At 46.5% G+C, this 26282-nt stretch overlaps 1 protein-coding gene across 2 annotated transcripts in view; it reads right to left on the bottom strand.

The window, feature by feature from the left end:
• The window catches only part of RER1 (retention in endoplasmic reticulum sorting receptor 1), a 268578-nt gene that overhangs the window by 98578 nt on the left and 143718 nt on the right, over positions 1–26282 (bottom strand). For both annotated transcript variants that reach the window (XM_069610189.1, XM_069610188.1), the window contains exon 3: positions 8928–9032. In XM_069610189.1, coding sequence (XP_069466290.1) covers positions 8928–9032 — 105 coding nt within the window. The remainder of the gene's footprint in view (positions 1–8927; positions 9033–26282) is intronic.

Raw genomic sequence — 26282 nt, 5'->3', positions numbered from 1 at the left:
ACAGGCTATACAATATGCCTCAAAGTGGTCTCGAGGGAGACACAAATTGCAAACAGTATGTTTATCCACCCAGGGGAACTTCTTGTTACATTTGGGGCAGAATTTAAACAGAGTACTCTCCGTAAGGTCAAGGTATGGCAGCGGGGCGAATATATGTAGGAAAAAGGGGGAATATTACATATGTATGACCTCCCCCTACTCTCCCTACTGGCTGGGCTGAGGCCCGAGGTGGCCTTCCAAGGTCTGGGGGTCCATTGCAGCAGTCCTCAATGGAAGTCTCTGCGATCGTCACCGGCATCGTTCTTCGGCGTCCGGTGAATAAAGGATAGAAAGAGATCTAATGGTAATTGAAATATGTATAAAGCTGTATGCCGAAAGGAACTCCGCACCCATGCGTCCGACTAGTATGGCAGAAAAAAACAATCTGAGGGACCTACACGCGTGAGGGATCATGGGTACAGAGGACGTCACACTAGCGATAGTATTCCTGGCACGCCCTATTCGACGTCCCTTTTCGAGTTTCAAAAACAACAACTGTAATACTCTGCAGCTTCCACTAGATGTCGGCCTATGCACAGCATGTGATCTAAGCAGATTCCACAAGCCTCAGAAATGGTTATACATTTATGTGGACCTTTAATACTTGATAATCTCAATGTGTTAACTGTACCTAGACACCAAACCCATGATCTCCATGTCCAAGTCTTACTGCTCAGCTTAGGCTACCAAGAAAGAGTTTGGTTTGGCAAGGTTCAACTATTGCATATCCACTAGGGTGCCCACTCAGAATCTTTACTTCTCCTGTTGTACACTTCCCTTAGCATTCACTTAATCATTACAGGGGGAGACACCCCTTCTCCCTTCTTTGTTACCACATATTCCACTCCCGCACCCTGACACCCCTTGACTCCAACCCTAACCTTTAGCTAACCCTGACCACAGCATTGCCACCTTCACAACGTGAAGATGCAGACAAAGTAAAGGCATGACAAAGTAAATGTCTGGTGAAGTGAAAGTAGACTTAATTTTTTATTTTATTGTATTTATTTATTTAGCATTTGTATAAGCATGCCTAACCCAGGGGTGCTGGTGGCAGTAAGATTACAGGAAGTCATACATCAGGCATACATGCATATAGTAGGTAGAACAGGATGAAACATTTCATAGTAGTTTCAGAGACTTCGCAGCTTTGTTTAAATAGTGGTAGAGTCAATCGGATCAGTAGTAAGCAGGTATTAATATTTCTGCGTGTTCTCAGGGGCTTTGTTTGAATAGCCTGGTTTTGAGCTTTTTTGTAGAAAGGAAGTGTGTGAGGGTTCTGACCTGAGCGGTAGGATGTTCCATTGTTGTGCGGCTTAGACCGGGAAGCTTCTGCCCCCTGCTTTGACCCTTTTGAATTTGGGAGTTTTGAGGAGGTGCGAGGTAGATGCTCTAGTAGGTCTGGTGGAGTGGGAGGTGGAGATTTTAGAGACAAGGTATTTTGGTGCTGTGTTAAGGAGGCATTTATGCATGATGGATAGGGTTTTGAACCTGACACGGTCTCGGGCTGGGAGCCGGTGGGCATTACGTCTGGCTGCCGAGATTTGTTCTTTCTTGGGGATGTTCAGAGCTGCACGCAATGCGTTGTTGTGAATGACTTGCAATGTTTTATGTTGCTTGTGGAAGAGCCTGTGAATAAGGCGTTGCAATAGTCTAGGCGTGAAAGTATGAGGGCTCTAGCTAGCGTGGTGCAGTTGTCCGCTGAGATGAAGGGTCTGCAGGCAGTAATGAGTTTGGCTGTGTAGGCTGCCGCTGAAGCTGTTGCCTTGACTTGTCTGGTGAGTGATAGTGATTAGTCCAGGTAGACACCCAGTGTGTTGACTTCTTTTAGGATGGAGAAAGTGTTTGTCGATCGAGAAGGATTGGTATTTGGTGTCCAGTTTGTTGAGACGCAGCTGGCTTCCTACCAGCAGGAGCTCTGTCTTATCGCTGAGGCAGAGTTCATGTTGCGCCATCCAATTCTGTATGAATTGGTATAGTTTGTTGAGGGCTGCAGTGTCGGTATTGTAGTCACCTGTGATAGAAAGAAGGATCTGCATATAGTCCGCATAGTTTGTGTAAATGATGCCGAGTTCATCCAAATAGTCGAAGAGGAGCTTTGCAAATATGTTGTAGAGTGTCGGCGATACACATAAGCCTTATGGCACTCCACAAAAGACTGGGGGTTGGGGGGTGTGGCTATGTCAGAGAAGACTCATCATGCGGTTGAACAGGAATGATTCGATCCAGGCAATGGATTTGGTGGAGAATTGGGTAATTGAGGAGAGTTGTTGGCATAAGATTCTATGATTTACTAGGTCAAAGGCTGCAAAGAGATCGAGGAGTAGTAGGATGGCTAAGTTGCCTTCGTCTATGATCTCATCCATTTGTCTAGTAATGCGGTTTCCATGTCGCGTTTAGGGCGGAAACCGGATTGGCAGAGGCTCAATCGGTTGTGAGTCTTGAGGTGCTTTTTTATTTGTAGGTAGGATGCTCTAGTATTTTTAGGAGGAATGGAATGGTTGTGATAGGGTGGTAGTTAGTTGGAATGTTGGGGTCTAGTGTGGCTTTTTTTAGAAGGGGAAGGACCCATGCATCTTAAGTTATTAGGGACGATTCATTGTGAAAAGGAGTTATTGGTGAGTGAGGTGATGAAAGGGGCGAGTTCTGTTGCACAATTTTTTATGACAGGGGCCGGGCAAATATCTCCTTGGCACTTTGATGGTTTCAGGCCTGCAATGATTTTGGTGACTTCAGGGATGGGGACTGGTTGGAATGTGAATAGATTTTCGGTGAGGGGTGTCGAGTTGGTAGCGCTCAGGGAGTCTGGTATGAGCAGCTTAGCTTTTTTGTTGGCAATCCTAGTTTGTAGCAGGGTGACTTTGTCAAGGAGGGCTTTTTGAATGCTTAACAACAGGCAGTGTCCTTGGTGCAGCTTTCCGGGGGTTTGGAGGGAGAGTAGAGTTCTCGCAAGATGGAGAATAGCTATTTTGTGTCTGTCTTGGCATTTGCTACGCGCTCATTGTAGGTTAGGCTCTTAGCTTTGATGATCGCCTGTTTGTAGTTCTATGAGGCGGTGATGAATTGGTCTTTGTGGGCTGCTGTGGGTGAGGTTTTCCAGGATGCTTCCGCAGTTCGCTTGGCTAGTCGCAAGATCTTGAGATTAGGGGTGTACCAGGTATTGAGGTGGGCTGCTGGTTTGGGTTTGCGTAGGCTCAGTGGTGCAATTTTATCCAGGGCGAATAGCAGGGAGTCAATGTAGAGTTCTACCATGGTACTTGGGTCACAAGTAGTGTGAGGGTAGTTAGTTATAGGCCCTAACAGAGGGGTCGTGTTCTCTGGTGTGACCTTGCAAATGTTTCTGGTGCGAGTGGCTGGGGCTAAACGTGCAGGGGTGTTAGGTCTAGTGAGTTTGGGGATAGTGAAGGTGATGATGTTATGGTCAGACCAGGGACATGGGTCGTTGGACATGATGTATGCATTACCGTTCAACTCTGCAAGCCACTCAAGTGTCCGGCCTTTTGCTTGTGTTTGGAAACAGATGAATTGGAAGAAGCGTAGCGCAGTGATTGTATTGCTGATATCGGTCACATTGTGGTCCGCCGGATCAAACAGGCCGAGATTGAAGTCGCCAAGAATGACTATTCTAGAGGAGGGTTTGCTGTTGTTGGTCAGGATGGTGGCTATGTCTTGGTCGAAGAATTGGGGTGGGTCTGGAGGCCTGTAGGTGATGTGGAAGGTAATATCTGGTATGTTTGGAAGTGCTGGTTTGATTGTGAACAATTCCCCTGATGGGAAGGTTTGGTTGGGTAGCTCTTTGAAGGTTAGGTGATCGATGGCTATGAGTGCGACCCCACCTCCTTTTGAAAGTAGTCGATCTTTCCTGTAAATGGTATAACCCCCTGGAATTGCTAAGGAGAGGGAAGGGCCTGCGGCTGCAGGAAGACCAGTTTTGGTGATAAAGAGTATGTCAAGGTTTTTGGAGGTGACAAGGTCAGATATGTCCAGAGCATGGGCTGGGAGGGATCTTTCGTTCATTAAGGCTCCCGAGATGTGGTCTGGAGGGGGTGTATGGTTTGCTAGTTGGGCAGTGGTGAAAGGAGTGGGACACTTAATGCTAGGCTCCATCTGTATGGATGGGTTGATATTCGCTGTCGTAAGGCTGCGGGCATGAGCGTGGTTTTTCGTATCGGTGGGCAAGTGTGTTCTGTTAGGATTATTTGGACTAGGTACCGTTGTAGCAATAATCCCAGGTTTGCATGTGAGTTATTGCCATTGAGTACTGTTAGACTAAGATGAATGAATATAATGCGCCTCTACACAAGTGTTTCAAGGTGCAACCATGCAGGGAGGGGAGACAAGGGATCACAAAGACAAAACGATCTTACTGGGCATAGTGCATTCGGATCGTGCAAGTGCGTGACCATGCAGGGAGGGGAGGCAAGGCAGGACAAAGACAGAACGATCTTACAAGGCATAGTACATTCAGAGGTGTGGGGTGAGGCCCAAGTGCGCCCAGTCAGTTAGAGCTGAGGTAAGTGCTGAGAGGTGCCACTGTCATGGGTCACTGACTAAGTGCAGTAACAATGAGGCAAGTGCAAGGCCTGAAGGCAAGTGTGTGAGGACTGGCATAGGTGCCTTGGACTTGTGAAACTCTGAGGTACCCCAAGAGGCCAGTCAGCAAGCTGTGCGGAAAAGGAGAGGGATAGAGCAGAGAGAGAGGTTAGCAGGGTAGAGAGAGAAGGCAGAGAAGAAGAGGAATCTCTTAAGGAGTTTCCGACACTTAAGGAGATCCAGCTCAAGGCGTAGAGCGGTAGACAGGCTGTTCCAGCATTCCAAGATCAATATCGTTGGTGGCAGTTCTGGTGGACAATGGTGTCACATTCCAAGCTTTTAGGTAGGGGACAGGTGACACAAATTCTGCAGGCTCAGTGAGCAAGCAATTAACATTAAGTTCAGTTAAGGTAAAAGCATTAACAAGTTCTGGTTGTAGGTTCAACAAATGCACAGTTAACATTGGGTAAAGTTAAGGTGGAAGCTTTAGCACTGTTGGTAATAGCAGTGGATTGCGGGCTTGCATATGGGGTATCTTGGCAGGTGCGATTACAGCAATTTCCATAGGTTCGACAAGCAAGCAATCATCATACGGTGTGAATGAACTGAAGTCATGCATGTGGTTGGCAAGGGTGGCAGAGAGTAGTGGTGCGCAGAGATCTTTTGAGCTGGGGGCCACAGTAACCTCGGAAACAGAATAGTGCAGTCGATGTTTTTTAGGCAAAGTAAGGGGTGGGGAAACACAGAAGTGGAAGAGATCCAATACTGTACGCATGCCCTGGTCTTCTCTACTGCAAACATTCTGGAATAGTAGACTTTCCTTCAAAAGACCCTAGATGGTGGGACAAAATCGGCTACACAAAGGCAGAGGTGTTTTTGCACATCCAGCCTCACAGTCTATATTTGCAAATAATGAACAGAATGAAGATAAGGTTGGCCGAATAATTAAGAATTCCTAGAAGGAATGTTTTTTTGGATCACTGCTGTACGGGAGAAGGCACCCTGAACCCCACTGGGGAAGTGCTGTAGCTAAAAGAGGCCAATTGCTGCCTAACAGAAATCTTAAGTCCATTTAACTTATTAGTAATTGTTGTATGTGGATGAGAAGAAGTGAGTATTGGTTATCCTATCTGCCTCCCCTCATCTTTCACTATGGGTTCAATTTGGACACTTCAACGTACCAACCTGGATTTAGTACCAGAGGTCACTAGCATTTCAGCAGAATTGTAAAGATCCCAAAACTATCTAGAAGAAAGAGACTTACTGAAACTGGAGGGTTTGTAAAAGAGTACTCATTGACACGTCTGATTATCTACAGAGCTACATCCAGAAATTATTTAGGAGGTTGTTTCCCGATCAAACATATTTGCCAAGCAATTAAACCAGGTGTTGAAACAGTATATAATGGGACACACAAACGCCAATTATTCACCATGTGACAACCAGTGGATGCTGATCAGATTAGAACATGGAAACGTTATCAAGTTATGATTTTAACCTGGTTCACAAGCATTAGATTACTCAATTAAAAGGAGTGAAAGAGTGCACAACCAAAATATTACTTCAAAAAATAAATCAGAGCAATCTACTGAAAGACAGATTTTGTTAAGTTTGCAAAGCAAAGAAAATCAAGGAAAATTGAGATGAGGTACTCCCCAATGGCATGGTGTAGGTCTGATGGAAGTAATGAATAATTATTAGTAGATTATTTTTAAACAATGTTTTCTCAGTGGGAAATCATATATATTCTGGTAACTGAAGGTGGTTAAATAGGAACATAGCTGCATATATTGTAGCTATGCTGAAAGACCTGTTATTGAGGTCTTTAATCATCCCTCTCGGGCCAGGTCAGAAAGAAGTTGCCACAAATAAACAAAGGCTATATATATTCTTTTAGCGGATCCACAGGTAGCTAGAGCCAAAACAGCTCTCTCTCGCTCTTATCCACACTTGAGTGAATGCTTAAGAAGATAGCAGCTGCATCTTTTTTGTAATAGCCTGGGAACCCCTTCCTCCCCCTTTGGTTTATGTATCAAAACATGGGAGGTGGAACAGTCAACATTTGTATTTAGTTTCCCTAATTAAATACATTTGGACACTATCCTTTTTATATTCCATTTCTCAAATAAACACACCAGATATAGTATAAAGTAATGGAATATTAACCTTCTTTGTGGAACAAAATCTGAGCAAGCTCGATTGGTCTTCCCTTTCCTACTCTACCTACCCCTCCCACCCCACATTCCCCCAAAAAGCTGTTTGGTCGACTATCAAAGCCAACCGTAAAAAAGAGATTCTAGCTTTATTGAACTATTTGAGCAGAACATGTCTTGCCATACACTGAAGAATTACTTTTATCTCCCCACTCGCCCTTTTTTCCCCTGTCTTTAATCCAACATCTTCGGGGTACGTCACTAATCATACATTTCCCTGTTTCCAATTCCTACAACAGCCTCTTTTCCATTTCTTGTTTTTGTTTGGGTCATGCAATTAAATGTTAAATATATATGTACGTATGTGATTCATGAAGTGTAAATCTAGGAGCTCTGTGCATAAGGTACTCATGAAGCAGAGTACACTCCCCCATCCAACCCAGCCCTCTGCTTCCACCTCACCTGTACTTGTAATTTACAAGTACAGGTGAGGTGGAAGCAGAGGGCTGGGTTGGATGGGGGAGCATGGAGGAACTCCAAAGGGAGAGAATTAGGGTTGAGTGGTTGATCAACGATTGGCAATGTGTTATTTGAAGAGTAGCGTCTTCAAGTCCTTCCTGAAGTGTAGGATGGAGGTGGCCACTCTGATCTATGTTGGTAAATTGCCCCAAGGACCGTCATTTAGGGAACTGCCTGTTTAGCCCCTAGGGCATTGTGAGGGGTGTGTCGGTATCTGAGGCTAATCATTTTGAGATAAAAAAAAAGTGCCTGCCTCTTTAAAAGCCCTTGGATTGAGGGGGAAACAGTTAAGAAAAAACCTCAAACCCTATGCAAGAACTCCAAGTACTCATTTGAAGCGTCTTTGGGTTCAACATGGATTAGACATTTCTAGGGGTTCCCTTTCCCTCTGCTTCACACAGCCAGTTAAAAGGAACCAAGTGATAATGAAGCCATAACTATAGAAGCCCGAATTGCCAGAGAGAGACCAGAGTAAAAACACAGCTATGTGGAGAAATGCACAGAGGTTGCTGCTAATCCCTCTCAGCAGCTAGGAACCAGACAACATCAACATAGGATTGCACTCAAGATCCTGTTCTCAAAGACTAGAATGGGTAAGCTATTGGATATCTGTGCTTTGCATTCCAGGTGGCTTCAGATGGCACTTGCTAACTCAATAATTAGAGACTCCAGCAAAGGCAGCAAAGGGCTGTTCATCGATGGCAATGCAGCTCCCTTGAAAAGCGAAGCACCAGAAGAGCACTGATTCTCTGCTATCCATGTGAAATAGCGAGAAACTGGGTGGGGCATGCTTCCCTGATATTTCCTCTGAGAAAACCATGGGGGGTTGTTTCATTGCCTGTGATTCCGCAGAGTAGGAAGGCTCTAGGCAGAGATGGAACTCGAATACTGCTGTCAACGGGTATTATCCACTTTTACCGACCTACACTTTTGGCAAATTTCGTTTTGCCAAATCTTTTAACAACTCCTTTTTTTACCGCAAAATGCAGGTGGTTAAGTTGGAGTAAGGTATATAGAAGGGTGCGGAGTATAACAGGAGGTGTGGCAGCCACCCCACCCCCATTTTGAGGTAAAGAAATTATGGTAAATTGAGTTAAAAAAATATTTTTTTTAACCAGCTAAAGTGTATGTCGGTGGAAAAAATAAAGTCGGCAAACATTCATAGATCCTGTCACCCTCTTAAAGAATGAGACACTACAAGTTGAATGCTTTCCAAATACCATGATATTGCTATGAGTATTGATGCCAGGAGGTTTTGGTGTTTTTGGTTATTAGAGAAAATGGATATTGGATGCTGTGGATATTAAAAAGATCTAAAACATGCATTTGCTTTTAACATTCTCATAGGCAATGATCTTTTTCACAGTGGTCTTACTCTTCCATTCTACTCGTCGGCCATCTCCTATGATATGAACATGCTCCATTTTGACTGTTTTCTTTTCTCTCATTTGGTTTTTCTAACTCTGAATGGCTTTGGTTGTTGGTTTTGTAGTTTTGCTCTTGCCAAACATTAAAAATTAAATGTAATGCAAAAGCTTCCAACTTCACATGCATAGTAACAGTTACAAATAAAAAGAAAACCAAGATATAAAATCGATATTTAACAGCAGGAACATTAAGGATTTCTGGAAAAATGCAACGATGGGATATACATCACAAAAAACAGGGTAATCTCCACCTTACCTGTAGTAAATAAACTCTAATCATGTAGAGAAAACTTAGACCCAGAGTCATTACCCATCGCCCCACTGTGTACGGAGTGGATTTGTCTAACCAGGACTGGTAGATCTAAAATAAGTTAAAGAAAATGTAATTAAGGGTCACATAATAATGGTTTCATTCATCCTGCAGCAGTTCTAGTTATGCAAAAAAACAATTTTTTTGATTTTATTATAATCAAACAACATACAACCAAACCTTGGAGTACAAGTCTTGACGTTTCAGAATTTGCACATATCCTTCAGTGTCAACTGCTTACCCCTATCCCTCCCCCATATGAGCCTACTTCACTTCACCTTCCGCATCTACGTCTTCCATAGGGGTTCCACTTCCCATGTCCCCAACTGAGTCCTGGTCGCTCGACCAGTCCTGGGTGGACCCGTTCAATGTGGCCACTAAATGTCTCCAGGCTGTCGGGGTTTTTGTCCCCCCGCCCACCCTCTATTGCTCATTTCTTGCCATACTGCTGTTTCAGCTTCGGTCCATTTCTGGAGGTCATTCCACCAGACTTCGATGCTAGGTCTGTTACATGCCTTCCATCCCATGGCTATTCTACGCTTGGCGAGTATATATGCTAGATCCTTTAATTTGCTTACGTGTTTTAGTTTACGTGGCCTGGGGAATCCCCCTACCAAGCATGCCCACACTGATTCAACATCTATCTTAATCCCTTTCTCTTCAAGCCGGCTGGCTATTTCTTGCCAGAACTTCCCAATTTCGGGGCATGCCCAAAACATATGCGTCATCCCCACATTTTCCTCACCACATTTGGGACATGTTTGTCTCTCTGCATTTTTAAATTTGGCTATCCTCTGGTGTGTCATATATGCCCTGTGGGATATGTATAGCTGTATTTATTGTAGCCTTGCGTTCCTAGACACTTTCTTATGGTACCGTTGGGCCCGTTCCCACATCCCATCACTCATGGGTATCCCGGCCTCTTCTTCCCAGTCTGATCTCAGCAGTGCCACTTCCTTCCCCACCTTGGACATCAATAGCTCATATATTCTGGATAACTTGTGGCCTCCATCTGCTATATCATATATGATTTCTATGGCAGCATCAGGTTGCTCTCCTAGTGTTACTTCCGACCATGTATCTTTGATCCGCTGTACTATTCTGTTATATGTTATATATTGCCCTTCATGTAACCCAGTTTCCTCCTCCAACCTCCCGAATGCCTTAATCTCTTCTTCTTGCCATATATCCCCCAGTGTTGCTATTCCCACCGGTTCCCAGTGCTTCCTAATCACCTTCAGTAGTTGCTCATCCCCTCTCGTCAGTGCAACCATCAGTGCAACCAACGGTACTTGTGGGGAACACGGGGCCGGGTTCTCCATGGCCTGACAATCTCTGTGCCATATCTGCCAGCCCAGTAGCAACATCTTTGAGTGCTCTTTCACTTCTGGTTTGGGCAGCCATATCATTTCTTTCAGGAAGTACGGGGCGCACTCTGTTCTCAACAACCTCGATTTTGAGGTTGGGTCTTCTGATAACCATTTGGCCACATATTGTAATTGACAAGCTATGTAATAGATCTCAGGAGTTTTATACCCCCCTTCCCTTATCATGCGTATTCTGCAGCTTCAAAAGGGCTATTCTATTCCTGGTCCTGTGCCATACGAATTCCCTACATATGCTCTGTAGTTTAATTTAAAAAAAAAAAAAATCGCTTTGGTATCAGGTATGGGATATTCCCGAGAAAATGCAATAGTCTTGATAATACGACCATCTTCAGCAGCGCCCCTGTGCCCATCATTACCAGAGGAAGTTTGGACCAGAACCTCATGCTATTCTCAATGTTGTTTACTGCTTTCTCAGTGTTATATCGGTTTTCTACCTCTACCGTATGATGTCTATTCCCAGATATCTGAACGTTTGTGACACCCATGGTATTTGTAAAATTGGTAATTGATCTTGTGGGACCCCTACATACCTCCCCAGTGGGAATATACATGATTTTTGGGAGTTCACTGCTATTCAGGACAGCGTCGCAAACCTCTCCATCACTTCCAGGATATATTGACGGTTCTCTTCAGAGTATCTTATGTACAGTAGCATGTCGTCTGCATATAGGGAGACCAAATGCGACTCCCCTTTTATGCTAATCCCTATTCCTTCATATTGCTGCCTCAGGTATATTGCCAGGGGCTCCAGTGCTAAGATGTATAGCATCAGGGACCATGGGCACCCTTGCCTCATACCGCTACTCAGTTGCCCCTTTTCAGAGATGATCACTCCCGTTTTCACCCTGGCTAGCGGTGCGCTATATAGCAGTTTGACCCATTTAAGGTACCCTGGTCCTATGCCGTAGCTGGTCAAGGCTGTCATCAACCAGGGCCATTTGACCGAGTCAAAGGCTTTTATTGCATCTAGTGAAACAATTGCAATCTCACCAGTCTTCTTTTGTGTGCTCTATGACTCGGTGGAGTCGCCCAAGGTTATCCGATATGTTTCTGCACGGTACATAGCCTGTTTGATCATGGTGCATTATTTTATTAATAATCCGTTTCATTCTGTTTGCCAAAACCGCCGTAAGCATTTTGCTATCTTGATTTAACATTCATAATGGTCTGAACGATCCGCGTCCGTGCCTGGCTTATTATGTTTGGGGAGTGGGATGATGACCGCTTCTCTCAGGGATTCTGGTAGCCGTCCCGTCTCATATGCCTCATTTAGCATTGCTAGGAACGGGGAGGGGGGGGGGCACCTCTTTTCTATACATTTTGTAAAATTCACTGGGGAGTCCGTAAGCCCCTGGGGTCTTACTAGAGGGCAGTTGCGTTACCACCTCTTCCAGTTCTTCTAGAGTAATTGGGGCATCTAGGTCCTCTCGCTCCGCCTTGCTTATCTGTGGCAGGCCTTTATCCTCCAGCGTGTCCTTCATCTCCCTACTATCGCTTCCTTCCGTGTCCCCAAATAAGGTACGATGGTAGTTAAAGAATTCTCGTTTTACCCCTTCTTCGGTGTCTACCAGTTGCCCATCTTTTTCTTGTATTACTCTAATTGTGGGTCTGGGGGTCTCTCTCTTACATAACCAAGCCAGCATCCTTCCTGGCTTGTCTCCACCCGCATGCTGCCTCTCTACATATTTTCTATAATTTAGATTACATAATCTCTCCAAGTGTTTTACACATTCCTGTTGCAGTTGGTTTATAGTATCGGCATCCTCCTTCATGCTGCCCCCCCTCTCCTGGGCTTTCTCTAGCTTGGTTTCGGCTTCCCGTAATTCCCTCAATATGCCTCCCTGCAACCTTTTAGATTTGGTTATCGCGATTCCTCTCACCACCAGCTTGAAAGCTTCCCATAACATACCAGTCGACTCGACGCTCCCAGTGTTGGTCTCAAAGTAGTTTACAATCTCTTCCCTCAGGTCCTCCCTCAAAAATTGTATCCTTTAGCGCTTCAGCTCTAAGTCGCCACGTTGGGATGATGGCCCTCAAGGGTCGGTATTGCCATATTAGGACCAACGGCGAGTGGTCCGATAGGACCCTCCTCGCCTTGTATTCTACCAGTACTGTTTATGCAATTACCTCCTGCGTAACAAACATATAATCTAGCCTCGTATACAAATTCTGTGGGGCCGAGTAATGCAAATATTGTCTGTCTTGTGGGTGGTGCTCCTTCCATGCATCCTCTAGCCGGAACTCCTAACAGGGTCTGCAGGGTTCTGGCAGCGGGGGTGGGCCTATTATGTCTATCATCTGAACTGTCTACTTTCGGGTTTACTGTGCAATTGAAATCACCTCCCCAGATCACTGTCCCTCCCAGGCACGGGCATAGTTTCTTATACAAGGTCTTGAAATATGTCACTGTATCTTGATTCGGGGCGTATGTATTTACAATGCATATCTCTTTATTTTCCACCAGTCCCCGAATTACCACCATCCTCCCGTCCGCTTCTACTGTAGACTGTAGTAACTGAAATGGGATGTGTGGCGCTACCCAGGTGATCACCCCTCTGGCATAGGTCGAATAAGTTGCCCCGATGAGGGTCCCCCTCCACTTTTTCCAGACCACCTCTAGTTTATCTTTTGTGAGGTGTGTCTCCTGTATTAAGGCTATGTCTAGTTTCTGCCTTCTCAAATACATCATAACCTTATTCCTTTTGAGATAGCTATTCAGACCCCTGATGTTCCAAGCAATTATCTTAAGGTCCCCTATATTCCAGCTGTTTCCCACCCCCCCTGTGCATCTTCTTGATCCCTACCTTAAATACCGGCGCCCACGTGTGTAAGCTCATTGCCCAACTTAAACTACCCTTAGCCATTAACCCTGCAACTTCCCCAACTTCCTACCCTCTCCCCTCTCTTCCATGCCCCAACTTGGTCCCCAACTCCCTCATGTCCCTCCCCCCTCCCAACTGTTGCCCATCTCCATCATTGGATCTCAGGAACCCCTGTATCTAGCCCTTTTCTTGCCGCTTGCCCGTACTCTGGGCACAGCAGGATGATGTCGCCCTAATGGCGCTTCTACTAATCTACCTACTGGGGATAGGTCATCTCCGTCCTGGGCCTCCTGTATTAACCATCAAGCACAGTGCACCTGCCACTCACATTTACTTTATTACAGTCTATATTCCAGTCCAAGAAGTCCAAATTCTTAGTGTAACAATTACTTAATGTTCTCATTTTCTCTGCACCCATTATATCCCTATCTGATATCTCAGCTACAATTCTCACCGCACCCAACAGCATCATGCGTGGCACTGTATCACTTATCCTGTTTGTCTCGCTCCTGATCATCTCCATGCTCTGGGCAGCCGTGGGCGTCCAGCCAGTTCGTCGCGTCTTCTGGGGTATCAAAAAAGTGCGTTGCCTTTGTGTAGGACCTTGAGCTTCGCAGGGTACAGAAGCATATATTTGTATCCGGCGGTGCGCAATCTCCTTTTTATCGCCACATAGCTATAGCGCTGTCTCTGCACCCACATGGTGTAATCCGGGAATGCGGTGATAGTCGCAGACGCCCTGGTTATTGTTCCTCCTATCCGGAAAAATTTCAGGATCTTTTCCCGGTCTTTCTAATTCAGGATCTTTGCTATAATTGCACGGGGAGCGTCCCCGGGTTGCGGCATTCTCATCAGGGCCCTGTGCGCAATCCCTGGGAGAGCTTGCTCGCCCCTATTTCCTGGTTGATCATGTTCTCCACATATTCCGTAGGGTCTTGACCTTCTCCTTCCGGTAGGCCGGACACGCGTATGTTATTGCGTCTTGCTCGCCCTTCGGTTCCTCTGCCCGGTTTTCCAGGTTGGACACTTGTTGTTTCAATATGTGGACCTCTTTGGCGTTACTCGTGCTGGCGTCCGTGTTAATTTTCACAGTGCTCTCTAGGCCACTCGTTCTTTCTGCCAGCGCTCTTACATCCCGTCTCAGTAAGTTGACCTCTATCCCTACTGCGTCAAGTTTGGTTTCCAGTGCTGCTTTCAGATCCGCCATCGCTATTCCCCACGAGGATTTTAGTTCTGTGATGGCTGCTATGATCCTGTGGTCGTCTCTCGGTAAGGTAGCGTCTGCGGGTGTAGTGGCCATGTCTGGTGCCGGAGTGGTCGGGGACTGCTGCGATTTGGTGAATATGTCCATTGTCGGCTGTTCGCCTTTAGTTTTGCCTCCTTTTTGAGCCATTGCACCGTCTGTTTGCCGCACAAGATTGTGTCACTTCGATGGTATTTAGGTTCTTGTGCCACCCCTCAGTCCTTTCTTCACAGCTGCGGAGCTCCTTATGGCGCTGTCTGCCGCGTGCTTCTTTTGCCTGATGTACCGGCCCACCACATGGGGAATCAGCGGCTCTTGCCCGCTGACCTTCCTATAGTTGATCAATGTGGGTCTCGGCACTACGAGGATCCAGTGTTGGGGCCTTAACTCAACCCTCTCAAGGCGTCCCCTTGTGCATCCGTTTGTGCCCTTTCTTCATGAACAGTGCTGCGTGATGGTTAATGATGTCTCATCTGGCCCTTATTTCTGGGCCAGGGTGCCGTTGTGCCAGTGTAAGGCGGTCCAGGCATTAACCCAGTTGACCTGATACCGTTTGGAAGGGCCACCTATGCCCCGTTATCGATTTATGCACACCCCTGGCGGTCCACTGTTATTTATGCCTAGCCATGGATGTCCATTTTGCTTTCCACAGGCTTTTCCTCTGCCCCATCTATTATGTGAGTTGTGCTTACTGGCAGCCTCCACTTTCCACTACAAGGCCTGTTGCTTGCTGCCTCTGATAGGGGGTTTGACTCCACCATGCGTAAACCCGTGTGATATTGCTCACCTCCGGTGCTGTGCGGCTGTGTCCCTTCTTCTTATGGGCAGTGTGCTTAGTTCATTGCCACTGTTGCATCTGTTCGCTGGCTTACCAGGGGAGAGGGCAATATGGTGGTACTCCACAGGGCTTCTCTGCAGGCAGGGTTGCTCTTGCTCATTGTTCTTTGGTCCTCGTTTAGCAATCTGGGTCGTGATTGCTTCCTTTGTTCCACATTACACGGCCCGAGATGCATCCGATGTTACTTTGTTCCGCATCCACCACACAAAACTACAACTAAACAACAGTCCCAAGGATGTTCACCCTACGGAAATCAAAGAACCAGTCAGGACAGAAGGATACGAACGTCTGAATACACACGCTCACCGAGACGGATCCACTAGGACAACACTTCAACACGACCCCGACCCTGAACCACTCAAAACCTTAACCGACCAGGGTCACACTGGATCACCTGAGAATAGATCTCACCCACCCAGTCCCAAACCTAAGATAAGGTTCTGACGCACCCACCAATCCAAACTACACTCAATAAGATACAGTTGGATCAGCGCAACACCACCAAATCGAGTCGGCCCACAAGGAACCAGCAACATCCAAAGCCACAGGTATACAACTCTAACGGAATCATAAGTACCTGAACCAGGATACAGACCCCACTAACCCAATCCTCAATCTTCTGCATACCTAAACCCACACAAAATCACACAACCATCTCTCTCCCAGCAATCCGCACGCACTTTACAACACTGCATCAACAACACATACTTCACCCACAGCACTCGAGGCTCTCATCCGATCCGATACTAGCACAAAAGCCCAGCACTCGGTGTATACCAAGCTGAAGCTGCCAACAGCACACCACTTCTCCCACTCTCCTCCTCCCCTCGTCCCGACTAACCCTCCCCCACTCTTCTTGTTTACAGATCCACCAGAGCGCCTGGGGACCAATTCCGTTGGTGACGGTGCGCTATACAAGTACCGCTAACATAACATAACATCCACACTATGTCTTTGTTGTTGTTGTTGTGGGGGCTCATGTGCCGTTCCTGTGCACGGAACGTTCACTGCTTCACTTGCAGCCATCCACTGCCCCCCCCAGGCCTCCTCAGCGCCCCTCAATTTCGCAGAGCGCCGTTAAGAGTATTCTTCTATGCCCTTCTAATGTCTTGGGGGCTCATCCAATATCCTGCGCTCAACGTGTGACTGCGAGCGCCCCTCCTAAAGCTTGCGGGTGTCCTCCTGTAGAGTGCTCTATCCTCTGCAGCCCGTCAGTTTCAGGCAACACTGAAACGGTTTCACTGCCTACTGTCTCGCCTTTGTAATCTTGTGTTTCATTCTGTGTTCACCGCTGCTGGGTCTCACACATGCTTCGTGTGCAATGTGATTGTGTGCAGGGCTCCCATATTGGCTGCGCTGTGCTCCTTCGTGCTCTTAGGCTCGTCTCCCGTGATGCAGGGTCCGCTTGCTCCCTTTCGTCTATGTTATAGCCTAATTCTTCGCGGAGTGCTATAACAGTTCTTGTGACTGTCCGTGTGCATGGGGATCTTCCTCCAGGCCATGTGATCGCACTGTATCACATTCACTGCCGCATACCGCCGTTCGTGTCTCGCAAATTATTCCATTATTGCGGGTAAGCGTCCTTTGTCCGAGTGTTGCCTGCTGTCTTTCACCGTGCTGATCTGCTGCTAACGTTTGTCTCCTGAGCTCCGTTTCTTGCGCACACAGCGATATTTTGTAGTCATGAATCAGCTGACCGTCACGTATCTGTCAGCTTCGGGGGATAGTTGGCTGCAGATGTTGCCACCGTGTTAATTGGGCAGGGGTCACTTATAGAGCCCGCAGCGCTTCTCCCCGTTATCACTGTGTGTCTGCTGCAAAGTTCGTTCCTTTGATCTTTTCAAGCCGCCAGTTTGTGTCTTCACTCGCCCAGCATACCGTAACATTCGGCTCGTCCTGCTAAGTTCATGCACAGATTTTACTGGCTTTTCGCCGCAGCATGCCTCCCATATTTATAGAGCTGCCGTTTTGAAATAGCACCTGTCTGCAGGTTCCAAGTGCCTTCTTTTCTTCGGATCGATGAAGGATCAACAGGAGCACGTATAAATCACGTCCTAGTCCGTGGCCATGTAGCCACGCCCCCAGTTCTAGTTATGCAAGTTGTTGCATGAAATACATTTTACAATCCAACGAACACTCCCACCACAGAGAATCAGGAAAATAAACTTCAAGCTTGATCTGCTTCGATTACTTTACAGTTTCACGTTCTTGGCTTCCTTCCCTGTTAGATCATTAAAGGAGAGAAAACCATTCTGCCTTGTGGATAAAATAAATACTATTGCATTCACTGCTTGATTGCAATATGTTTAAGTTTAAAGGCTCTTCCTCCTATAGGAGGAGCTTACTGAAATTAAAGGGTTGAATTAGTTAAGAATATTCTGGTGAAAATTCTTCTACCCGTGGGTATTTGAGGAACTTTCTTTACCAACTCAATCACGTAGTCTCAAAACAATTAGCAGGGGGGGGCAAACATGGCCACTGAGGATTCGCATTTTAAAATATTGCATTTAATAGATTCTATGGAGCTTAATGGCAAAACTCAGAACATGTTCCTTCGTGGATGGTTTTGTGAATGGTTACATTTTATATTGTGTGGATCAACGTTTCGGAAAATTAAATACTCAAAATGAAGTATGCTGGGTAAAGTATGCAAGTCCACAAAAAGTGACTTAGTTTTCATTCTGCTTTAAAACCAGAAGATTTGATGCCAATATCAGTTTAACACTGTATGCATTTTATTTTGCAGGGTAGTGCGTGGGACTGCTTTTGTTGCCTTGTTATATGGACAAAATAGAGGTAGAAAGGAACTTATGGGAGAAAATCATGAAGCTTTCCTAATGCACGTTAGAGTAGGTTCACATTAGACAAAGGTGATGTATTTACAGAAAACCTTTAAAGTCACAATTGTGGTTAAGTTATGCCATCATTTGCGGTTTTGCCTAGACATCTTTAAGCTAGAAAGTTTGCGTTCCTCTAAGAAAATACAAACATGCTAAACTTCTGCCTTAAAGGTTGGTTGGCCTCTTAAGGGGTTGAACGGTGTACAAATAAAGATTTCAAGCAACATTTTAATTCAGTATGCATTTTGTCACCCCCCAGTTTTAAGATTTGAGAAGTTACAGAGTAGAGCAGAACATCCATGTAATTTATTTATTGTTGGCGCAATTAAACTCTGACAATTACTCTCAATAGTACATTATTTTAAACCTTATTTCTCTGGATCTTTTTTCAACAATAACAAGTATTTAAATGGATTGCGAAGGAGCAATCGAAATACCATATAAGGCAGTCTGCATGACACTTACTGTCCACAATTCATCTCCATTGGGAATACACAAAAGCAGCACCAACCTAGTCAACCACACCAGAGCACACGTTCACAATGGTACAATTTTTAGTGTCATGCAGCCCCAGGTTTGAACAAGAACCGATCTCAGGAACTTACTTATGGTATTTACTGTGACTGAGTTTGTTACTTTACTTAGCAACCCTGGTTCTTTTGATTAACCACCCCCTGATTGAGGAGGCAGAAACTGCAGCGACACATGCGGCTGAAGAGGTAATTTTTCATCCATGGTCTTCAAATATCATGATGAACATATTTCCGTTTTTTTGTACAGTGTTAAATGCCCCAAGGCCTGCTTTTTGAGTTCTTGCAATAGATATTTGTAATGCCTAAAAACACAAATGGTCTAGGAGACAGCAAGAGTGTACTTATTAGTCCTACGATGCAGGGGTATCTTGTACTGGGGTTAAAGTCACATCTATAGGACTATATTCAAAGGGTGCTGAAACATCATACTAGGTGATCAGATTGTACAATAAATAGGTGCTGTATGGGTGGGCTAGGGGATGATATACAACATCCACAAGTACAGGTAGTGATCCAGGTGAGCTTCATGCTTGCAAATTACACTCCTTAAAATCAGGCAAAAAAGACCAACAAAGAGAAAGTGTAACAGGTACACAGGTGCCCAACGCTTTACACAACTTGCACTGCTTAGCTAATCATTTCAGACCAGTGTCTTGAGCAATGCCTTCCACAAAGAGAACATCTGCTGCAGTGACGCCCAATGTGAAGACTGCGTATGTGATCAAAAGGCTTCTTTCATTTATGGAAATTGCCATATGCAAAGAATGTTTGAATTACAAAACAATGGCTATTTATTTTGAATTAGAATTAATTTTTACTCTTAAACTGTCAGTGCTATATTTGTACTTCCCAAAATAAGGCGTAAAACACTCCAACCCCAATTTGAAAGGGGAGGCAAAGTTCCAATTAAATATACATACAGACTTAGTCTGCAAGGGGTTGGACTATTATGTTATGGGAGTTTCAGAGCTCGCATTGTGTGCTAGAGGTGGCTCTTTAACACTGAACACTGTCCGACAAAACAACACTAATACTGACAACTGAAATTAGTGGGGTTTCAATAATAGCCTGCATTTCATGTAATGACTGAAGTCTAATGGGAAGTAAGTTCTGCAGGAGCCTGGGATGTCTTTGTTACTTAGATTCACATGCTTGAATATTGCTTGTTGTCAGACTGGTGTTGGGAAGGAATTAGGGTCCTCCCGCACCCCCAAGCGCTTTAGAATTAGACAAGACTTCTTTTAGGTGCTATAATGGGGGATGAGGGGCATTGGGAAGGCTTTTTCATGCAAATATAAATCACATGCACAGACATGGGCAGACACTAAAGAAGGCAGTCATTGTTTAAGGCGCAATTAACTATTAGCCGAATACATTTGTAATGACCAGTCCTAGGCAAATCTTAAGTGTTATAGAGGAGTAACTCACCAGCTGTCTGCTGTCTGTCAAGAGCCCATGCAGGCTACAATGGGATTTACATGCTCATGCGCAAAATGCAGAATTATGAAAATAAGGTTTAAAGGAGATCAAAGGACCAGATAAAAACATGAGTAGAATGAGTGGAATATGGATAGAATTAATGAAAATTAGTTATTAAAAATGTTTAGTTTTTCCTGGGGCTAGGCCTCAAGGTTTGTAAAAGTCTGCAGGGCTGCAGTGTGTTTCTATTTAAGGTAGCAAAATGTAAAGTAGTATGTCCTGGCAGAAATCGCTGGCAATGAAGAAAGGAAGACTTTGGAGCACCCCTTGTATGGAAGCAGGACTGTTTGGGATGGAGCCATGGCCAGTATCCAGTGACACAACTGCAGCAAGCCAGTAGCATCTAAAGCCCTGCCTGGCATCACTGTGGCAGGAGAAAGGAATGGATGAGGGACAGAACAAGACTGTTCAGGGAGCAGAGCTCATTTCTATAAGATTAAACGAGTTATCCTTGCAAGATAGACTCTTGGCCTTACTTCCCTAGAGGGGTTTATTTACTCTGGTGTGAGCGTAATTAAGGGCACCCTTAGAATTAGGAACATCCCTATAATTAGGGCCACCCGTACCATGGAAATCCTCCATAATGACAAAGTTACTCACTGTAGTGACTACCTTACTCCTAGTCAATAGTCCCCTTTCCTACATACTTGTGGAACATACGGTCATCGGGACGGGGCCAGAACACTTGTAAAACAACAAAAAATTAACTTTTTTGTCCTATTTTTACGCAGGGGCACCGCACGTGACCGCAGCCCCACCTTCCTAAGCTCCGCCCCGCGCATCGCCCTTCAGTACTTTTCTATCGCAAGGTCCTGGACCATTTAGCAACAATAGAGGATACTTATTAGAGGGGACGGCGGGCAGGCATATGGAGGAAAGGGGACTATGGACTAGGAGTGAGGAAGTCGCTATGGTGAGTAACTTAGTCATACTCCTACGTCCCGTCCCCTTTCCTCCATACTTGTTGGAGATTCCCAAGCATTAACCAAAGGAAATACAGGTGGTGGAGCTCAGGTCAAGACAATAATGTCTGCAGAAAGCTGAAGGGGAAGCCCATGTAGCAGCCTTGACTATGGACTCCCAAGGGATGTATTTTTGGAAGGCAACAGCAGCTGCTTTGCCACGGACCAGATGTGCATGAATGCCCTTTGGGGGCGGAAGGCCTCGAGTTCTGTAGGCCTCTGAAATACATGAAGCTATCCAACGAGAGATGGACGCTTTCGAGGCTGGTTTCCCTTTTGGGTCACCAAATGTAACAGTTGTGTAGAACTTCTAAGTTCGCTCGTTCTGTCGAGGAAAAACTTCAGAGCATGTCCGACGTCTAGGTTGTGTAAAACCCTCTCTGCAACCGGTAACGATAATGACTGGTTTAAATGAAATTCAGAAACAACTTTGGGAAGGAAAGAAGGGTGAGTGCGAAGCACAACCTTATCCATGTGGAAAGTTAGGAATGGATGTTCGTCAGAGACAGCTTGAAGCTATATATGACATAGCATTTATAACTCACCAATATACAACTGTTTCAAGTCGTGACGAGGCAAGAAAGGGGAACAGAGGGAAGACAGAGACAACGATCTTACTAGGCTAGGTGACAATGAGATTGCGCAAGGGGAGGGGGGAAAGTGCAAGAAGAAGGGGGGGTACAGTGCATAGGATAAACAGTGAATAATAAAACAATAAATAAGAAGTGTGGCTAGCTGGTGGCAGGAGCAAGGGTAATTGCAGACATCATGCGTCAGGAGCTGGTAGGGGGCTGTAGGGATACAGAAACAGCCCCCGAGTGGGTTACCAGGGGGGCAGTGCAGGTGTGCAACTGGCAGAGAGGCGATCTTGGCCCAAGAACAGCGGGTAGCCATGTGAACAGTGCAGATTCAGTTTCAGCCAGGCGTTCAGAAGGGGAGATGAGGAGAGAAAGCAGAAGCAAAGAGGAAGGTCTTGAGGTGCTTCCGGAACTGAAGATGGTTCTCCTCAATTTTCAGAGAGGCAGGGAGGCTGTTCCAGTGGGAGGCCCAAGGTGAAGAAAGGGATCTACCACCAACTAGTTGCTTGGAGAAGCGACTGACCCTGAGAGAGTTGGAGGCGGATGAGCGAAGAGCTCGAGAAGGAAGATATTTAGGAAGTGATAGTTTAACGTATTGAGGTCCCAGGCCCCAGAAGGCCTTGTGGACAATACAGAGGGTTTTTAACTTACTCCTCGCAGCCACAGGGTGCCAGCGCAGAGATTTCAGACCTGGAGAGATACGATCCCTGGGCTTCAAGCCAAGGACAAGTCTCGCAGTCCTGTTTTGGATAAGTTGCAGAGGGCGGAGAGTAGAGGCAGGCAGGCTTAGAAATAGGATGTTGCAGTAGTCCAGCCTAGAGAGCACCAGTGCTCTGGAAACGGTGAGCTTCTGGGGGAAGGAGAGGAAGGAAGAATACCTCTGAGGAGGTGCAGCTGGTAGTGTGACTTCTTAGAGACATCAGAGATGTGAGGAGAGAAGGAGAGTGTGGAGTCGAAGATGACCCCAAGGGTTTTAGACTCATAGGAAGAGGGCCAAGAGAGGCCGGCCAGAGAGTGACATGAAAGGAGGGAGCAGATGCGACGATGAGGAGAATCTCAGTCTTACTGGCATTAAGGCAGAGATCATTGACGGCGCACCACTTCTGGATAGCAGACAGACAGAGATGAGAGAAGGAGAAGAAGTGGAGAAAGGGAGCCTGAAAATGAGTTGTGTCATCCGCATAGCACTGAAAGTTGGGGCAGAGAGCAGCAATTCGGTGGGCAAGAAGTGCCAGGTATTGATTGAAGAGGCAGGGAGCAAGAAAGGTAGAGATAGAGGAGAGTAAGGACCCCAGTTAGACCTAGGAGGGTCGATCGGAGAGGAAAGAAGTCAGCCAAGCCAGGACCTGATCGGTGATAACCAGGTTATCACGGAGACGGTTGAGCAGGATGGCATGGTTGACCGTGTCAAAGGCAGAAGAGAGATCAAGTAGGATGAGGACACGGGGTGTTGGAATCAAGGTTAGAGAGCAGGCCTTAACGGATGTTCAATAGAGCAGTTTCCGTGCTTCTGGCAGCTCTGAAGCCAGACTGATGGTCATGAAGACAACCAACAGATTTAGTGTAAAGATTAAGCTGGGAGATGGCCAGCTTTTCCAGGAGTTTGTTCAGGAAAGGAGTGATGGATATTGGGTGACAGTTAGTCCTGTCCAGCTAACTGTCGCCCAATATCCATCACTCCTTTCCTGAACAAACTCCTGGAAAAGCTGGCAGGTCGCAGAGGGTTTCTTAAGAAGGGGGTGCACAAGGGAGTGCTTCAGGGAGGGGGGAGAGGGAAGACTCCAGTGGCGAAGGAGTGGTTGCAGAAGTCAGCCAGAGCAGGAGCCAGGGTGTCGAAGTGGTCCTTGATGGTTTTGGAGGAACAGGTGTGAACCTGTTTGGACGAGACTTTAATAGATCGCACTTGTCTACAAACCTTGTCTGGGGAGAACAGTGGAATGGCAGAGAAGGAGGGAGGTGAGGTGGCCGAAGAAGGGCCAGAGGAAGAGCAGCAAGTAGAGGGAGGAGGGGGAGAGGAAGAGAGAGAGAGAGAGAGAGAGGACAGGATGTCATAAGTTTTAGAGATGAAATGAGAAGTCAGAGCCGTGCAGAGGGCCTGGGAGGGGACAGGAGAGGTAGAGACTGCAGCAGGATTGGTCAGTTCCTTGCAGATTTTTAAGAATTCAGCAGAGTTGTTAAATGCCGCAGATACGCGGCCTTGGATGCGAGCTCTCTTCTTGGTGCGGACAGAGAGCCGGTATTGCCTCTGGAGCAGACGGCAGGCCAGTTTGTCAGAGAACGTACCAGAAGCACGCCATTTTCTCTCAGCCACCCTGCACTCGCGTTTGAGGGCGACGAGGTCTGCGTCGTACCAGGAGTTGCACTTGGCTTTGGGCTTCAAGCGGATCCTCATGACAGGGGCAAGAACATCAAGAGTATCAGATATAGCAGAGTGGAGCATGGAAAGGGCTGCATCAGGGTGAGAGTCAGCCGAAGGGGGTGTGGGGGTGAGAAAGTGGCAGCGAAAGCCTTAACTGACACATGCTTCATAGGTCGGATAACCGAGAAGGTAGGTGGCAGTGCTGGAGGTGGCTTGGCCTGAGGGGTAGTGAGGATGAGCTGGGAGGAAAGGAGAAAGTGATCACTCCAGGAGAGGAGCGGTGAGAGGGATAGAAAGGGGAAGCTCACCTTATTCGTCTCGCAGATGTTAACGCAATCCAAAAGGCTACCTTCCAAGAAAGGTACTTGAACATCGGTAGTGGACATAGATTCAAAAGGCTTATGACAAAAGGTGGCGATGGCCATATTCAGATCCTATTTGGGATGAGGGGCCAAAACCGGCGGGAAAAGATGAAGACGACCTGCAAAATGTCTCTTGACTGGGTTTGCCAGTGAAAAAGAGCAACTGTGTGGACAGATGAACACAATGGTGGCTAAGTATGTCCTGCATGATAAGACATGGATGCCAGAGGCTGCAAGGTCTGATACAAAAGACAAGACACAGTCAATAGAAGCCTGCATGGAATCAAGCTGTTTAACTAGACACCAATGACAAAATCGGAGCCACTTGCTCCTGTATTGAGCTCTTGTAGAGGGCTTACGTGCTGCTTGAATTATACGCATGTTGAACTGCGCTAAAGATCGGAACTCATGTACCAGGCCGCCAAGCTGAATGATTGTGGGGATGGGTGCCACAACTGGTGATTGCTCTGGTGAAGAAAAAAGGAATATGCGGCAACCTGCTTGGGGAGCACACCGACAGGTGCTGCAGTTCCGAAAAGCAGAACCTGGCTGGTCACCAAGGAGCTATGAAGAGGAGAGTGCAGTTGGAATCACTCCTGAGTTTCTAGAGTGACCGATGAATCAGCGGCAAAGGAGGAAAAGCGTAAGCCTTCATTTTGTCCCAACGGATCTCGAGAGTGCCCCCCCAAGGAAGACACTCCGAGCCCGTCCCTGGAAGCATGAAGAGGAATTTTCCTGTTCGTTGAGGTTGCAAAGAGGTCCACCGCTGGAGAACCCCATTGCTGGAAGATCTTGGTGAGAACATGGGTCATCTCCCACTCGTAACTCGCCGCAGATTGGCGGCTGAGGGAGCCTGCGGCCACATTGATGTGACATGGAATGTGCACAGCTTGAAGCTAGACATTGTGTTGGATAGCCCAATTCTAAATTTGGATAACTAGGTCCACCAGAGGAGGAGACTTGGTGCCACCCTGCTTGTTGATGTAGAACATTGCTCTGGAATAGTCTGTGCAAATTTGAACCACACTGTTGGTGATGGAGGGTTGGAAAGCCTTGAGCACCAGAAAAACTGCAGTAGCTCTAGGTAATTACCTAGTAGCTCTAGGTAATTGATATGGGAACGCCTGTCTTGGGGCGTCCACAAATCATACACCTCGAGGTGACGCAGTGTCACTCCCCACCCAAGAAGGGAGAAGTCTGTAGTAACTGTTACTTGTGGGCAGGGCTCCAGGAAGGATGTTCCCACTGAAAGGTAACTGGCAGACGACCACCATTGAAGAGCCGCCGTCATGAAGGATGGGAATGGAATCATCTTGGAGTCCAGATCCGTAGCCAGGGAGCAGCAGCTCCGAAGAGAAAGCTGAGTGCACCTCATTTTTCGTGCAAGAGGTAGAGCTAACATGCAAAAGGCCATGAGGTCCTGAAGTCTCTGGAACCACCAATCTGACTTGTGGGAGGACTGCAGGAAGAGCTGGCAAGTGGTTGAACGGTCCGCAATCCTGTACTCTGTCAAAAACACTCTGGTACTGATGGTATCCCAATGGAAACCCAGAAATATCAGGTCTTGAGCAACCGTCATCGACGATTTCCACCAGTTCAGCGACAGCCCAAGATGGAACAGGAGCTGAAGATTGTTCGTTGAGGATCGTGGGCAAGGACTGCACAGGAGCCAATCGTCCAAGTATGGATATACATGAACTGCCTGCAGTCTGAGGAACGCTGCAATGACCGCCATCATCTTAGTAAATACACACGGTGCCAAGCTGAGAACCAACGGTAGCACTCGATACTGGAAGTGTTCCGTTCCCACAGAGAACCGCAGTTATTTAAAATGCGGGCTCCAGATCAGGATATGAATGTAGGCATCCTGAAGGTCTACCACGCTGAGCCAATCGAC

The sequence above is a fragment of the Ambystoma mexicanum genome, chromosome 8, assembly GCF_040938575.1.
Source record: "Ambystoma mexicanum isolate Mex_15411 chromosome 8, UKY_AmexF1_1, whole genome shotgun sequence".
Taxonomy (NCBI): Eukaryota; Metazoa; Chordata; class Amphibia; order Caudata; family Ambystomatidae; genus Ambystoma; species Ambystoma mexicanum.
Note: the sequence above shows the minus strand (reverse complement) of the source record. Positions and strands in the feature narration are given on the sequence as shown.